A 17,284-nucleotide genomic window follows, 5' to 3' on the forward strand; every position below is an offset into this window, starting at 1 on the left:
GGGACACAAGAGGCATCATGTAGCCTTATACATGAGGTGTGAGAGAGGGTTCTTGGGAGATGAGAGATGATATACAAGGGTTGGGTTTGGGTTCAAGTTGTATTCTTGTATAGGGTTTTCTCTCATAATAAAGAACATGTTTCTCTCCGTGGATGTAGGCTCAATGGTGGAGGCGAACCACGTTAAATATTGTGTGTCATTTATCTTTCATGCTTGTGGCTTGTTTCTCATTAAATTGTTGTGCACTTGATGTCTCAATAGTTGTTTATTCCGCGCCTGAATCCCAACAGATTTGAATACTTACAACCCTTCTTACTTTATCATTCAAAACAACCCTTCTGTGGTTCTTTTCCTCCTCAATGTCCATATCGAAGGTTGGCTAAGAGTAGAGCTGTATAATTTGGGAGCCAGGGAAGTTTCATAGATTCTTGGAAGATGATGGACTCTATATATTGATTTTAGTAATGTATTTAGTTTTTTTTTTTAAATTTCTGTTTATTTATATGTTTGTTGGATGGGGATTCATTTGATTTAGAAAAAAACAAGAGTAGTGTCATTGCGTGAAACTGCCAAACATGCTCGCAAGTTTTTGTAGTGTTGACAGTAATTGAAACAGGAGATGCTGACATGACTTTGGTCTTGGACCCACAAGTTTTTTAGCTGATTATTGGATTTGATAGATCAAATATGCACTCTCCCAAAATTAAACAAAAACCACCAAATGGAAACAAAACCAATAGAAGTCATTGCATGAGAAATTAGATTCAACTATTTGTACTTTCTCACGATAGGGAAAACTAAAACAAGATGAAGGGTTGACTATTTAGTGAAAAATTGAACCAATAGTTGTTATGGAGGTCATTGGAAGAATATTCACCAATGCATAAGATAAAAAACCGATTGCCTTTTTGGAGAAAAAGGAAAGCATATATCCCATTTCTTTCTTCTTTCTCTACTTTTAAGGTAAGAAAAAGGGGGGAAAAGATGCAAAAAAAGGTGCAAGCCTCTTATTTTAATGGGAAAGAATAAACATTCTTTCTTATACTACTTAATTTTATTTTTATTTAATTAACTACTTTTTACTCCCCATAATACTCATTGCAAGTCTCAAGATTTCATTAAAGTAAGTTTCAATATAAAAGTAGTTAAAAAAAAAAAAGATTCAATTAGCACCAAGAAAAGAAAAATATAAATATAAACATAAATATAAATGTTTAAGTACACAGTTCCCACCAGATTCACTAACGGTAACATGAATTTGGCAGTTTCTTGGAGGGCAACTTGGGAAAACAACAAAAAGGTTAACGGAACACTCGCAATCAGGAAAAGGCCACACAGAGTGAAGGTGAGGCAGACAAAGAAAACACACACACTAGACTACAACACTACCACAATAAAACTACCAATCCAATTCTTTGAAGTGGGCTACAACTGCTTTCCTCCTTTTCCCTCTTTCCACAATTTTCAACCTGTATAAATTAGCAGATACATTCATCATCTTGACTTCATCATTCATCAACTTTTTTTTTTGCCGCTTTTTCGTTTCACTATCTTTAATAGTTTTCAGCTTTTTTTTTTTTTTTTTTTGTTTGCCTTTTCGCTTTTTATCTCATTCATTCTTTTACTCAAGTCCCATTTGGCTATTGGACAGAAGAAACTAGACCCTTAATTACTTATTATCGAAGTTTTCTTGAGTTGTATCTATCTCTTGATTCCTTTGCTAAGGTCCCATTTCGATTTTGAGCAAAAGAAAAGGTGTTTACTACTAGTTCTTAAGCTGGTGAAGTGAAGTTTTTTGATTTTGGTTGTAATGGCAGCTCCAAAACCTGAAGAGATAAGCCATCCTCCTATGGATCAACTTCAAGGGTTAGAGTATTGTATTGATTCTAATCCTTCTTGGGGTATGTCCCATTTCTACACATAATGATTATAAAAAATATTTAGTTAATGGTTTTCTTAATAAAGTTTCGTTGTATGGGTGTTTCGATTTGTTTGTGACAACAGGGGAAGCAATAGCACTGGGATTTCAACACTATATATTGGCATTAGGAACAGCAGTGATGATTCCAACGTTTCTTGTTCCTTTAATGGGCGGAACTGATGTAAGAAACTACTCACAAAATCTACTGCTTGTTTCTTGATGTTGATGAGATGGATAGCCGTTCATTCTAATGAAAGACAGTGAAGTTGAAATGAATTTCTAAGTGTGTTGACTTACCGAATAATGAAGCAATAAATTTTCTGTTATTCAGCAATTTTTTGAATTTGCAAGAAGTTAAGAAGAAAAAGAAAGAAGTGGTTGTAGCCTTAGCAATTCAACTAAAGGAGGAGTGATTAGTGTTAACTGGTTCTGTTAATTGGCTGTCTTAATGTTTTCTTGGATGTTTGGTCGGACAGGGTGACAAGGTTAGGGTAGTTCAGACTCTACTCTTTGCACAAGGAATTAACACATTATTCCAAACATTATTTGGGACACGATTGCCGACTGTTATTGGAGGATCTTGGGCGTTTATGGTACCGATAATTTCCATAATTCATGATCCATCCTTGGCTGCAATAACTGATCCTCATTCAGTAAGTCAAGATGTCTCTTGAGAACTTTGGCTTGATTAATTTCTTGATATAAACTTAGTTTGTAGTGTGCAAAAACTGTCTTCACATAGATTATTGTTGCATTCCTGTTAATTCATGGAAGAGTTTGAAACATAGAGAAACACTCCTGAATATATTTCTGATCAGATATTATCACCATTTCTCTAACCTGAGGCTCTTCACTTTTATTTGAATGAAGAAAAAAATATCATAAATTGGCTGCAAAAACTAGGTTCATTTGATGGAGAAAATGACAACAGGCTAATGATGTAGGTGGACTTTATCTCTTAAAAGATTATAATGAATGTCAAGATAGTCGGCAGTGTGGCACCTCTTTCTTTTTTTTTTTTCCGTCATTATAAATAGTGGGAAGAATGAGCGTGCAAGGAGAATGGAGGATGGTGTATAAAAAGGAATCACAGATATGCTTGACAAGTAGGCTATATCCATTTCTGTACATGTAAAACCTAACTAAGAATATACCTTGAAGAAAATTTTGAACTTGCAGGTGGAATGCCAAGTGATTTTATATTCTATTTTAAAGATATCATCCAGAAAATCAGAGGCACACAGCAATGATAAAGTTTTCATATATCTGATGATTATTCTTAGATTAACAATGACGGCTTTGATTTCACATGTAGAGATTTCTCAATACAATGAGAGCAATACAGGGTGCACTGATTGTAGCTTCAAGTGTGCAGATTATTTTGGGATATAGTCAACTCTGGGCTATATGTTCTAGGTACAGCATTTATTCCGCCTTTCTTCTTTTAGGTTATTTCTTCTTGATACTACACCGATATAAAATTCATGTAATGTACAAGTGTTGACATTATTATCACATTTCTGAAAGGGAAACTCACATAATTTTTTAATTTCAGGTTTTTCAGCCCACTTGGGATGGTTCCGGTAATATCATTGGTGGGCTTTGGCCTTTTTGATAGAGGCTTCCCAGTGGTAGAGCTGTATTCATATTTATATTTTCCGTCTAATTATGTCTTTGTTATTCTTTCGTTGAAGTCTCTTAACTGATGCTTAAATGAACTTTCATGCACTTGAATCAGGTTGGCAGGTGTGTGGAGATTGGAATTCCCATGCTCATCTTATTTGTTGCCTTCTCTCAGGTAACCTTTACTCTATTTCTTGGATTGTAAAGGACTCTGGAGCTACCATTGTTAACTGCCTCTAATAGATCACTCAAACGAGACTCCTAATTATGTAGTGTGAACTACTCTGCATCACATTTTTTGTTGTTAAAGACAACTAAATACACTGGAAGCAAGAGGAAGAGGGATTTAGTTTTGGCAATTGCAGTAAGGTTTGCAAAAGTATGGGGAAGAATGAATGACAACTTTAGACTCTTAGGCAGATTGACCTTAACATTGTGTGGGACAACTAACAAAGAAATATGCTCAAGGGAAAGGGTGTGCGCATTAGCACAACGCAAGAGAACGAATCATTTTTGTGATCTTCGAACTTAAAGTACTTGAGATTATTCAGCAAGCATTTTAAAATTTGCTATAATTGGAAGCAAGAGGAAGAGGGATTTAGTTTTGGCAATTGCAGTAAGGTTTGCAAAAGTATGGGGAAGAATGAATGACAAATTTAGACTCTTAGGCAGATTGACCTTAACATTGTGTGGGACAACTAACAAAGAAATATGCTCAAGGGAAAGGGTGTGCGCATTAGCACAACGCAAGAGAACGAATCATTTTTGTGATCTTCGAACTTAAAGTACTTGAGATTATTCAGCTAGCATTTTAAAATTTGCTATAATTGGAAGTGCAAAGGAAAATGCACAAACAGCTGTTGTCATGTTTCTTTTATACCATGTAAGGAGAACTGGTTATATTGCACTAGAAAACAAGACATTGCGCATGTCTTCAAATATTGACCTCCTCTGTGATCTGTGGAAATTGAAATTGCTGACATGATAAAGTATTTAGTAATGAACAGAATCATTTTGTTTCTTGGAGTAGGTACAGAGAGACAAACATTGCAGCTGATTTATTCTGCTACCAATCCAAGAAAATTTACGTTTTATGAGTTAAGGTTTTATCTTAACCTGAGTACAGTATGCTGAGGTCATTCAAATCAAGAGCTAGGCTGCAAGGACGAGTGCAAGATCAAGCATTTGTGCTCAAGCTCGGATATTTTCTTGCTGGTCTCCATTATAGGCTGAACTGATTCTGTTGTGCTGGAAGAGAATCATTGCCTTCTATACATGAATCACCTGTTTAAGGATAGGGTCTCAGAATAAGAAGATTTTATTAGTGAACTGAATCTGTCGTGTTCTAAAACATTAAGTTCTTACCTGACTATATACAGATTATGGCATGTTGAGACATTTTACCTCTTTAAGTATACTGAATCAGAATGAGAAGATTTTAGCAGTGAACTGAATCTGAGTAGTTCTGAAACATAAGTTTTTACTTGAGTGTAGTATGGCATGTTGAGATCTTTGACATCAAGAGCTAGGCTATTCAGTGAAGTGAAAGAGCAAGAGAGTCAATCCTGCTTGGGGATGGTATTTAATTTGGGAGAACTCTTTCTTTTGCACTATAACCCTCAAGAATCATTCTGTCTTGGAGAACAGTATTCAGCTCCTTCTGCCTCAGAGAATGGTACTTAACTTGGGAAGAACTCATTTGTTGCACTATAGCCCTCAAGAATCACTTGCAAGGATTCAATATTGGAAGAATAATGTTTTAGCATTGGACTGAACCTGTCTTGTTCCAAGTGTTGTTAAACCATGTAACTATTCATTAATGTCAGCAATGCATTTATTTGTCTGCATATGGACTTATAGATTTTGCATTGACATTTTCTTTTAATTCACAAGAATCTCCAGTCATTGTTTCCGAATATAATGAAATCTCAGCTCTTTTTTTTTGCACAGTACTTGAAACATTTTCAGACGAGACAACTGCCAGTATTGGAGCGTTTTGCTCTTATAATCTCAGTCACAGTTATTTGGGCTTATGCACATCTCCTCACAGCCAGTGGGGCCTACAAACATCGTCCAGAAATTACCCAAAGAAACTGCCGCACAGATAAAGCAAACCTGATTTCGACTGCGCCTTGGTTAGTGTCAACTTGAGATGCTCTAAACTCATTTTTACTGTTACCATAATTTCAGTGTAGTGCTTAGCTTGTGCATATGTACATGCATATCAAACACTATCCTGAGGAAACATATCAGTTCTATGAAGACGTATGTTAACATTTCTAGTAGGTCGAATATCAGTTAACTTTTAAAAATCCTGCTACTTGTTTTAATGTTGGATGCTGCAAAAGATAATTTTTCCCAATTACAAATGCAGGATTAAAATCCCATATCCACTTCAATGGGGCGCACCAACATTTGATGCTGGTCATGCCTTTGGAATGATGGCTGCTGTACTCGTTTCTATGATTGAGGTAAAAGGTTGTCCGTGTATCCTGTAATACCTTTCTACATGCAGTGGAACATCAGCCAAACTAGTTTCATTCTACTTGACAATGTGGAAAACTAAGGTTTTCAATTTGACAGTCAACTGGAGCTTACAAAGCGGCATCTCGCCTAGCAAGTGCTACACCGCCTCCTGCTCATGTTCTTAGCCGTGGTATTGGCTGGCAGGTTGTAATATTCATAGGATATACTTTCGTGTTCTTTTACACAAGGCCTGCTTTAGGGGACAGATACTGTTATGAAACAAGAATGTGCTGAAAACTTCAAATACAAGAAAGATCCAGTTGCCATAATGAAATGAACTAGGAACTAGCAAAACAGTGCTAAAAGTTCTATCTGGTCTATAGGAGTAGTAGATATCAAGCCCTATGCCAACATAATAAGATCCTCAACTTCTCATAAATCAGTAAATGGAATTCGCTCAGAGAGAGACTGAACCTTTGTTATGTACAGGGAATTGGGATCTTGTTGGATGGACTCTTTGGGACAGCTACTGGGTCTACAGTCTCTGTGTAAGTTGTTGAGCAATTTACCCTCTAGATTTCTAAATCATTTAACTTGGCTGTTCAACTTAGAGAAATGTGGACATCAATTACAGAGAAAATGTTGGTCTTCTTGGAAGCACTCGTGTTGGCAGCCGTAGAGTTATCCAAATATCAGCTGGTTTTATGATATTTTTCTCAATTCTAGGTAAGTGATTATAGCTGAAGCTCTTCATGTAGGCTTACATTTTGACAAGCTTGTGCATTAATCTGCTAAAACATGTGCAGGAAAATTTGGAGCACTATTTGCATCAATACCTTTCACCATATTTGCAGCTGTATACTGTGTTATGTTTGGGCTTGTTGGTAAGATACTATACTTTTGTCTCCATATTGTCCTTTTGTCAATTTCTCCTCAGTTGTTGACGGCCCTTTTGACATTTCCAGCTTCCGTGGGGTTGTCCTTCTTGCAATTTACAAACATGAATTCAATGAGAAGCCTCTTTATCACCGGTGTTTCCCTTTTCCTTGGTTTGTCTATTCCTGAGTACTTCAGGGAGTATACCACGGCTGCTCTTCATGGTCCTGCTCATACAAAGGCTGGTTGGGTAAGTCATTGCATTTAACCATGCATTCGGACATGCATACCAGAAAAATGAAAAAGAGAAAAAGCTGAAAGTTCAGTTGCAATGACTTTAAAAAGGACTCTCTGATGCTCAGAAAGGCTTTAAAAGGGAACCACAAAAGAAATTGAAGACATTTAATATCAGTGAAATTTTGCAATTATTTTTTCCATGTACTGAGAAACAAAGCCAGAATCTGAAAACAAACTTCCCATTCAGATGAAATTGAGTCCATTCCCTTCAGGTATCAGTGAAATTTTATCAGAGAGTCTTTGAAAAGAAACCACAAAAGATGCATAGGCAAAGCGAAAATATGAACTAACTTGCCATTCAGATGAAATTGAGTCCATTTCCTTTAGGATTTAGCAAAATTTTATGTGGTGAAAGTGAGATGACCAATAGCGTCGTGCATGGCACATGGAAGGATTTTACCAGCCTTAAGTTATCTCCAATTAAAAATAAGTTTCAGCAAGTAGTTAAAAAATTTCAAGTCACTGTTGTGAAAAGAGAAATTCATTTCGCTTGTCCAATGACTAAGACAGAGGTTGTTTTAGAGAACGCAGATTAGGACAAGATAAATGAATAAAACATAATAAATGATAGGAGTCCTTTTCTTCTTGGTTCTAATTTAAACCTCGCACGTTACCTGACTAACATATGTTTCTTGCATCTTGATTGCAGTTCAATGATTTTCTTAATACCATCTTCTTATCCTCTCCCACCGTTGCCTTGATTGTTTCCGTATTCCTGGACAATACACTTGATTACAAAGACAGTGCTAAGGATAGGGGAATGCCATGGTGGGTAAAGTTCAGGACGTTTAAAGGGGACAGCAGGAATGAAGAGTTTTACACCCTTCCATTTAACCTCAATCGCTTTTTCCCTCCATCATGATTGCATTGCATGAGGAATGCAAAGGCACTTGGAAGGGCTTCTCATCTGCTGATAAAGATTTATGCTTACATAGAGAACCCTCATGAGAAAGGGTGCAGCCAGGGCCACACAGTTTGAGTCAGTAGAGAATGACAGATTTGCCTCCACTGTCACTATTTTTTCATTAATTTGATATATACAATTTGGGTTATTTAAGATTAATCCAACGAAACGAATTGGTATGTTTCCTCCACCGTGTAACATAACATTGTTGGCAATGTTCTAGGGTTCATTTGTTAGATGAAGCATATATGGCCTTACCTGATATACATATACCATTACCAAAACTCACCTGAGATTCTGAAGACCGGAAGTCTAGTTTTCTTCAGCTCTTCAGAAACTTGATACCCAACCAATTAGTTTCTAAACCGAATGCAGGCTTTCCTGAAAGGTCATTTATTAGAATATTAAGTTGAGACATGCATAGCTTTGCGTGGCATATACAATAACACAATATAAAGCACATGAGACCAATTCTATAGTATGTGAAACTGGGGATGCGAGTCAAATAGCAAGTATCTCATATTATTCTCATTGAAAAGTAAGAAATTTTATACAGTTGACATTGTGTAAAAAATAGGACCAGAAGAAACCTGGGAACTTTTCAGGATGTACTCATTGGAGAAGGAAAAGATAATGTAAAACATGACAAATGATAAAAAAAACTTTTGATGCTTGAACAGGCAACCTAAAACTTGATCACTGAAAACACAGGAATTATTGATGCTTGCACATGCATCCTCTACAGCGTGGAAGTCTATAAACACTGCGGTGGAAGCCCCTTTGGCGGACTCTTTGACCTTCTTGAATCATCTTCCTAATTTTTTCCTCAAAAGTACTCCATTTTATGGTGTGATTGTGCAACAAAATTGCGGCAAGCCTCTTCTTGGGAGGACTAAGAGTTGGAGCATGCCCACCGCCATAATATGTTCGGTACCCATACACCAGGGATGATAATTGGCTCCCAGAGTCTGTTATGGCAAATACATCAGCAGTCGCACATGCAATAAAGTCCAGGGCTGCAAGCTGCATTTGAAGAATTAATAATGTTGTCAGTTTTATTACAAATGAAGTATCTGAGAAGTGACTTGATTAGACACTATGATAAAAGTTATATCAGTGTAAGGTGAGCAAATATGAAGTGGCATCTCTAGTTAAGAAATTGTTTCGGTCCTATGGAATAAGCATTTCTAATTTCTTCCTAAAAGGAGAGATTTACTTGCATCAAATCATAAAAAATCATCTATCTGAAATTAAACTGTTTGTGCTGCAACTTACTCTTAGGGCCACTTAATTTGGAATCTACTGCTCATATATTAACTGCAAAACTTCCCGGACTGGGTTTCAGAGTGTCTACGTTTACAAGTTCACGTTTGCACTGCGTATATAAGCAGGATATATAAGAACAACTGGAGCTGATTTTTTTTTTTTTTTTTTTACTGCAAATTAAATTATATGAAGAGCATTTTTATATAAGTTTTCTTGCATGGCTTGCTCTCAGCCCTTTTACTAATCAATTGTCGATATCAAGATATAGCGTAGCAAACATGTAATGCTGATTTATATGAACAACATCCAGTAGCAGGAGTGAAAACTTGAAGCCGTAAGGACTGTAAATGACACGCAACTTTTTTTTTTTTTGGTACAAATGCTGATTTATATTCCTCAACACATCTCTAGTTAATATTGAAACGCTGCATGTCCATTGACGAAGTGGTTATAACTAGAGTCCTCAACTTACCTGAGAAGAAAAGTTCTTAAACGGTGCAAGTTCACTTGCTGAGAGAAGATCTTCCTTTGTGACCACATTGCGGTAGAGACTGGTAAACGGATGCATCCTTGATTCTCCTCCATAAATTTCTGAGCCTGCAAGGTAGATATAAGTGTCACTCTTGAAGCCAAGAGCAGCAAGAACAAGTCCTGCTTCTTCTGGTGTCAATGGACATCTTCCCAGGTTTCTTAGTTCTGCCGAAGAAGGATGTCTGAATCAGAAGCAAAGATACAAAATCAAGATACTTTATTGTGTTTTCATGATATGAATGAGGATAAATAAAACCTTGACCATTGCAAGAACCTACTCAGAAGTCGTTAGGCGCTCAATGAGGAGAGGGAAATGTGCTTCTCTGTATGCTTGAAGTTCTCTTCTTTCATTCTCTCCACCTCCAAATTCACACATAGAGTAGGCCACCATGTCAACTTCAAACCTCAAATGCAGGGCAAGGTACCTAGAAGTTCCGTCTAGGATGTGATGCTTTCCTGGTGAAGCATCTGAAATGAAATTTCCAAGAAGTTGCTTATCCAGCATGCTTTTTGCAATGTCGTACTTTTGGATCCTTTTTATCAATATCGAACCCATCTGCTGAATCTTTGGCACAAACTTTAAAGCATGGAAGTTGCATTTACATCTTAGTCTCTGCAAGAAATTTTCCATTGAAGTCAATGGAATCAGTAAACAAATTTTCACTTCTGGACTCTCATCTTACTGATTTCTAGCAGCTAAAACTTTCAATGAAAAGCCAATATTCAATTTGTCAGCACACTTCTTTCCAGGATCATGTGAACAAGATGAATAGTCAATAAAGCTCTATCTAAATTGATCAGTTAACATTTTCAAATTAAAAATGCACCGGAATGACGTGATGAGTTTTACACAAGAATCAACATCTTAGAAGCAGAATCCAGGATAAATAATCGAGCCTGTTAATATGCTTGAAGCAGAGTTAGTGGACGGGGAGTAAAATGATGGGCAACCATGGGGATTATGATTGTCAGGTTAGAAAGCAGCAGTGGCAAGAGAGCAAGTGAAGACCACTCCTCTGTTTATTAAGAAACCTTGTGCTTACAAATGTCATGCAGATTATGTAAATGACAACTTTCCAGTATCCTAAAGTCATATTAGAAAGTGTAAAATCTACTCTTCTAAGATGTTCATGAAGTCCAATAAGATGGTCAGGCAAAGTCTCTTAAAAGGTCCAAGTAATTCCACTATATAGGGAAGCTTATAGTCATAACAAGCTACCATCATGTTGTTTTTGCTCGAGATGGACAGGTATTGAATTTTTCATTGATTGTTAGAGAATTGAGTCTTACAGATAATTTTGACAATTTAAAGCAGGCATATCCTGGAATATGCAATTTAGGGACCTAACATCAATAATAATGAACAGAACGCCAAGAAAGTGCCTGACCTGAAGTTCAACAGGCAAAGGGTCAAAACCAAGTCGATTACCAAATCCAAGGAAGTGAACAACTCTGTTTTCTAAGAGAAGTGGAAGTATCTTCTTAATGTACTCATCAGGCGTTGCCTCCTTTGACAGATCAGCATCAGTTACCTAATAGAAAAGGTAAAGTGGCTGACCTCAATGAGGAAAAAGGCACAATCTGCAGTTATTGACAAGGAGAAGGTGACATACTTGACTGCCAATTGATTCAAAATCTACTGACTTTAAGTCATGAGGGAGCTCCTTTACAATATCTACTTCATTCTCCAGTGTATTTATGAAATAATCCTCTTGATATATGTCACCAAATTGACTGCTTCCATAATAAGATAGAAGATTTGAGATTTTGTTGGAAAGGGAGATTGGTAATTTGCAACTAAAGTATGAAAACGAAAAACACTGCTGCTCAAGTGAGGCAGAATTTATGGAGAACAAATAAAATGCACAAATCTTTTATGACATGAAGAGGTGAAAATAGACATTAGAATGAACCAAAAATTTTCAACATTTATTCAAATGTATTCAACGATTGGTCTTTGGGATACAATTTGCAGATTCGAATCATTAACTGTAATACAAATTATATAACCACGATAATCAAATAAGGCCATTAGCCAAGGAAAACTTAAAAAGGCTGATATCATAAATGACCTTGAACCATCAAATAATGCCATTACCCAAGAAGTACCTTAAAAAGCTGAAATTGTAAATCCAAGTGAAGGAATCAGATGAAAAGAAATTTATATTTCTAATCTTTTCTTTTGGTTGTCAAAAAAATTGACTAGTTTCTAAGACTGCATCAACAATAATACCTCAAGTAACGCAAGAACATGTTTCTTTTGTTGAAAGGTAAATGCATGCAAAAATTTTCTCCCGGAAAGAAATCTGTAACATCTTTTTATGGAAAGGGATAGAAAGGAACCAGTTATGAAGGGAAAAAGCATAATTTAGAAACAAATCAGAAAACAAATTTCGTTTTGAGACTTCTAATGCTGGAGAAGTCATCATTCTCCTCTCAATAAGCATGTATCAACATAGTAAGAGGCCAAATTGGAAGGAGAAAGACCTAGGAGCAATATATTTAACCAATCTTGACTCAACACACAGTTAAATGTACTTCTGACCTGGGATCATTCCATACATTGCTATAAAGAAATTTGGGAATGACTAAAGTTGCATTTAGCAGGGATGCAACTGCAACAGCATTGCAGACCTGAAAAATTGGAACGAAGCATTCAGTGGCAATTAGTAAGAAAGATAGAATCAGAGAGTAAAGGAAAAACATGAAGAAGATACAGGAAGTAAGATGAAACTTGACCCTACAACAACCAAAAGTACCAAAAAGGAGGAGGACTAAATTCTGCATGCTTACAGCAACTCGCTGCTGATTTAGGCCTCCATTGGCACTGACCACAATGTAACCAGAACTGTTCCTGGATTTCCCTGCCCCGACAACTTTAAACAATTACACCACAGTTCAGACAGCAAACCACCTACTGTCAGAGATATAACTGTTGTAAGAAGCAAATTACAATTTGATTTGTGCATAGACATCATTCAATGAATCTAAATTATACCTTTGGTACTCTTCTTGTCAGCACAAGGCTTCCACATTGATGCCTGAGGGTATGATTCTTCCCAAAATTTTGATTCACCTCTCTTCAACTCTTTCTGAAATATTAAATTGGTAAAAGGGAATGCAGAAACAACAATAAATAAAATCTTTTCTCAGCATGCTCGTGTATTCCACAACTACCCAATGAAAAGTACAAGATCAGTTGATATCCCAAACTAGCCATGGAACAGACAACAAAAGAGCAACTATTTCAGTATATTATTCTGTGAACTCCTAATATTATCAATTATCTGATAGGCAAGTCACTTGCAAGACCAATGCTTATGCAATCAAACACATTCTGATGATGCAACCAGATGATTTGGCCTTATCTTTCCTAGTTCTAGTAATTAAGTAGCTGTCATTTACTGCAGAAGCTCAGAGCACTTACAAAATCTATGGCTAAGATAGTAGACACTCCTGCCCATGCAGCATAATTGAGATTACAAAAATATTCTACTATATGAAAGCAATGATAATGGTTCTAACCTCATTAACAGAACTGGCCGCCAGTTTTAGAAGGCGATCATACATGTTTGTTGAACTCTTTTCCTCCAACATGCCAGTGATTTTCTCCTGCAATGATATATGACCTACTTCATCTGTAATACTGATCATAACAACTCCTTATATGTGATGAATTGCTTCACAACTGATACTTTGGAACAAATAATTCCTAAATAAACAAAGCTCATCCAGCTACTATGTTTATTAGAATAAGCACAGTAAATAAACTAAATATGACAGAACAGCCTTCAATATTATCATCATGCAGAGGTTACATATAGTTTCCCCATGTTGCTTAATTTTCAATTTGCAGACACATACATCAGCTTATTTTTCTGCAAAAGAATGATGCAAAGTTGTCAGGAAAATGACTTACGTTTACAGAAACAACTCCTGTTCTATAAAACGGACAAAAATATTGTTGTAACTTAACTTTAGATACTCTTCTAATTTAGGTTTGACATACAGAAACAGTTTTTTAACATATAAATTAATTCATGTATAATCCTCTCTGGAACTTTGCTATCATCAAACCCACATGGATCGGTCTAGCACTACTTATGTTCTGTTAAATTTCATGTGAGACTCAGCTCAATGGTGGAAATATAGTAGCATCAATTTTGTATTCATAGCAGATGTAAGCTGATCAATCAGAATTGCTTCTAATCTCTGGATGAAGTATAACAAATTATTCCCTTTCAGAAGTGAAACTATAGCCAATGACCATATGAGCTAGCTGGAAACCATCAATTCCTAACATATAAAGGAGAGCTACGTGTTTTACTAGCATACACCAATTGCTCATAAGTACCTTCCAAAAGAAAATTAATAGGGCCTGTGGTCTTGAAAATTATGAAATTGGACTGAGCTTTTGAATTGTTAAAAAATAAACTGAATTCCAGAAATATCATCTACAAATTCAATTGGCACTTGGCAATGAGGAATCATATCATATTAAGGTAGTCTAAATGCACATTTGATCTACTTTTGCTTTCATTCTTTTCATTTCAATTTGCGCCACTAAATTCCTGTCAAAATTAGATAAATCATATTGTTTTTGAATCTTTCATGCATGTCAAAGAAAAGCAGAGCATATTAATTAACTAAATTTAGGCTTTAGAGCTAATTGGGAAAGCATGGTGCAAAGCCAAACTGATGGCAGTACCCTAAACCATACCTCTTGCCCTGTTGATCTGTGAGGGGCCGAATGATTCTTGATTATTGACTCCAAAAGAGAAAACAAAAGGGAATCCAGCAGGAAAAGAAAGCTCATGAACACAAATGCTAAAATGATCCGCCTAATATGCCTAGGGAGCCACCACATATACTTCTTGCTTGCATTAACACCTTTAGAAGCAGCAAACTTTCCAGAATCATTCCTCAATCCTTGAACCAGAATAACCTTATCCCAGTGGTTGTCTCCCCCTGATCCCCTTCTACCTAAAGAGGGATCTCCAGTCTGCTGCATATCTGAACATCTAGACTGAGACTCTCTCATCCCATAAGAAACATCCAAAATTGAATTCTTGGGCTTAGGACTTCTAGGGGACCCCTGCTTTCCCATTTTCTTGCATTCAAGTAATGATCATCAACTAAACATAACCCAACCAACCAATTTTCCTCACTCAGTTGTCAACATCCTCAAAATAATCGCCTCAAAATCAAGAACAAAACCTTGTATACATTAATGATACTATAATCCAAATTCCCTTTATTTTGGGCATATATTTTATGTATGTTCCCTCTTTCTCTCCCCTTGTTTCTCTTTTGCCTTGTTTCTGTTTGAAACAGTTATCCATTCTACTAGAAATCACCGGCAATTTGAAGTTTGGTGAGAACTGAAACATCATCAGATAGAATGGACGCATCCAAGAAGTAGACTTAATTAATAAAACAATAAAAGAAGAAGTAGACTTAATACTTGGAGGCTAAGTTAAATATTAGGTGGGATTGACGTATAAATAACAGCTACTTAAAAAACAACAATTTTCCAAAGAGCAGGGACGACAATAACATGCAGAAATCAAAGTACAAAAATGGATACTTAATACGTAACTGAACTTATGAGAAACAAAATTTAGTATAATTTAGACTGACCAGGTCTAGCGTGTAGAAGAGTACTGGAGACGAATTCCATCTGCTACAACTACTTTCCACCAAACAGTGGCAGATATTGAGCTTTTACGTTTAGTTTTGTGCACTTTTTTTAGGCTGGATTCTAGAGATTGGAGTGGAAAATAGAAAGTTGTGAAGAAAAGCATCTTTCAGAAATTGGCCACTAACCATGAGGAGGAGGGAAAGTTGGTGGTGGATTTTGGTGGGCCATTATTAACTACCTCTTCCGAATCAGTTGGTTAGTCTATTAAAAAAAAAAGTTAATTAGTTAGCAGAGGATTTTTAGTTTTCGTTTTTCTCTTTGATTTTTCCCACAAAATTGAAAAACATATAGTGTATCTCAACAGATATACAAAACGAAAGAATATATTATGTATAAATTAGAGAGAAAAGTATATACTAAAATGGAAAGAATACACTGGCAGTTTTCATAGATTTTTTTTCTTGTTTTTTCATAAAAAGCAAATTTCATTAATCAATTGCAGGAAATCGTGCAACATGATATAATTTACATAGCCGCTCTAATGGTAGTTCTTAGAATTTGTAACTATTGATAAGATGTTGATTAGAATAACTGAAACAGGTTGTGTTGGAGTAAAAGGCTGCATTGGTATATCAAACATTAGGATAAAATTTAATGAAGTTCTTGGCCCTTAAATTATAAACTTTATCAGGCTCAATCAATTAAAATGACCCATGTCATTGATCAAAGATGTTGCTTATTATTTGAATTAAACCATAAGGTTGGTTCAAGAGTTTGGAAGTACCATACAATGATAAAATGGAAAATAATACTTAACATTTGCCCAAGGAAACTAGTTTTTATTTTCAAGTTGCCCAAGGATCTCTCAAAATTGAGGAATAACTGTTGTTGACCTTTGTAGTATTTTTCTTTTCTTTTCTTTTAATCTTTTCTTCAGCTCCAATTGCTTCACCATTGGTGTTTGAGTGACCTATACTGTATCCCTTGGGGAGTTTTTATCCTGGAATATGAAACTGAAACAGCATTTAGTTAATTCTGTAAACGCAGGAAAACAGTTCAAAATTTGACTGAGCAAGATTTTTGTTTTCCGGTCAAGTGGAGGCTAAAAACCCGAATAATAATCACAAATCTTGCACCGGTGCCCCCCCAAAGAAATCAAAACCAAGCATATTATCCTAGGCTCTAAATGGTGGGGGGCCAATCGGAAACCAAACTATGCATGTTCCATCTGTAGATTGTTCATTTTTAAATAGATTTCATGAGATTTTTTTTTTTTTTTTTCTGGTGGATACGTGTTCTACTTGGCAAAATGATCATAATAGTATCATCTCTTTGTTTCTTAGAGTTAAAGAGATGAAAATCTTCTCAAATTAAATAGAGTTGATTACAAAGTGGATTGCATTGACTGCCACTTCGGCTACTGTTTTTGGACAAAATTTTTGGTTGTTTTGATGCTAAAAATTTGTCATGCATGAAAAAGGGAAACAAGTGTGATACATGGTCTGAAAGACTATGGTTTAATGTCTTGAAGGACTGCCTAAGACCCAAAAGGGCGTTGAGTTAAGCAGTTAAATTAGCTTATTAATGAAGGGTCAAATCATCCAACCAAGACAGCCTTCAGGAGTGTTTGACATGATTAAATCTAACTTCCTAATAGTAGTTTTTTCCTATTTCTATATTAAAAGTTAAAAGTATAGTCTAGCTAGTTTTAGGAGTTTACTTGTTTAAGCTGTAGAGAAATTATTTAGCAGTTTCATAT

The 17,284-nt window shown here is 35.9% G+C and overlaps 2 protein-coding genes across 6 annotated transcripts; one reads left to right on the plus strand and one right to left on the minus strand.

Annotated features, from left to right (window-relative positions):
• The first annotated feature begins 1,456 nt into the window (after positions 1 to 1,456).
• LOC113726181 (nucleobase-ascorbate transporter 2-like) lies at positions 1,457 to 8,349 on the plus strand. 3 transcript variants are annotated; one of them, XM_072074484.1, is made up of 15 exons: positions 1,457 to 1,725; positions 1,818 to 1,901; positions 2,005 to 2,102; positions 2,398 to 2,574; positions 3,237 to 3,337; positions 3,477 to 3,552; positions 3,660 to 3,719; positions 5,477 to 5,679; positions 5,919 to 6,015; positions 6,128 to 6,214; positions 6,500 to 6,558; positions 6,645 to 6,736; positions 6,817 to 6,894; positions 6,976 to 7,136; positions 7,833 to 8,349. In XM_072074484.1, the coding sequence occupies exons 2-15, from the start codon at positions 1,850 to 1,852 to the stop codon at positions 8,043 to 8,045; spliced, it is 1,554 nt and encodes a 517-aa protein (XP_071930585.1). In that variant the 5' UTR covers positions 1,457 to 1,725; positions 1,818 to 1,849; the 3' UTR covers positions 8,046 to 8,349. The 3 variants fall into 3 exon arrangements, with proteins under 3 accessions (XP_071930585.1, XP_071930584.1, XP_027105551.1); XM_072074483.1 differs by having other exon boundaries at positions 1,457 to 1,901; XM_027249750.2 differs by having other exon boundaries at positions 1,468 to 1,901; positions 5,495 to 5,679.
• Positions 8,350 to 8,582: 233 nt separating this feature from the next.
• Positions 8,583 to 15,751, minus strand: LOC113726180 (O-fucosyltransferase 8). Of its 3 annotated transcripts, none has more exons than XM_072074482.1 (10): positions 15,525 to 15,751; positions 13,410 to 13,496; positions 12,883 to 12,976; positions 12,678 to 12,760; positions 12,430 to 12,518; positions 11,498 to 11,618; positions 11,273 to 11,416; positions 10,163 to 10,497; positions 9,826 to 10,066; positions 8,583 to 9,110 (listed from the first exon to the last, which is right to left on the minus strand). In XM_072074482.1, exons 2-10 carry the CDS (start codon positions 13,479 to 13,481, stop codon positions 8,802 to 8,804), a joined length of 1,488 nt encoding a protein of 495 aa, XP_071930583.1. In that variant the 5' UTR covers positions 13,482 to 13,496; positions 15,525 to 15,751; the 3' UTR covers positions 8,583 to 8,801. The 3 variants fall into 3 exon arrangements, with proteins under 3 accessions (XP_071930583.1, XP_027105550.1, XP_027105549.1); XM_027249749.2 differs by lacking the exon at positions 15,525 to 15,751 and adding an exon at positions 14,605 to 15,286 and having other exon boundaries at positions 12,678 to 12,748; XM_027249748.2 differs by lacking the exon at positions 15,525 to 15,751 and adding an exon at positions 14,605 to 15,286.
• Between the last annotated feature and the right edge of the window lie 1,533 nt (positions 15,752 to 17,284).

This window comes from Coffea arabica, chromosome 2c (assembly GCF_036785885.1).
Source record: "Coffea arabica cultivar ET-39 chromosome 2c, Coffea Arabica ET-39 HiFi, whole genome shotgun sequence".
In the NCBI taxonomy this organism is placed as follows: Eukaryota; Viridiplantae; Streptophyta; class Magnoliopsida; order Gentianales; family Rubiaceae; genus Coffea; species Coffea arabica.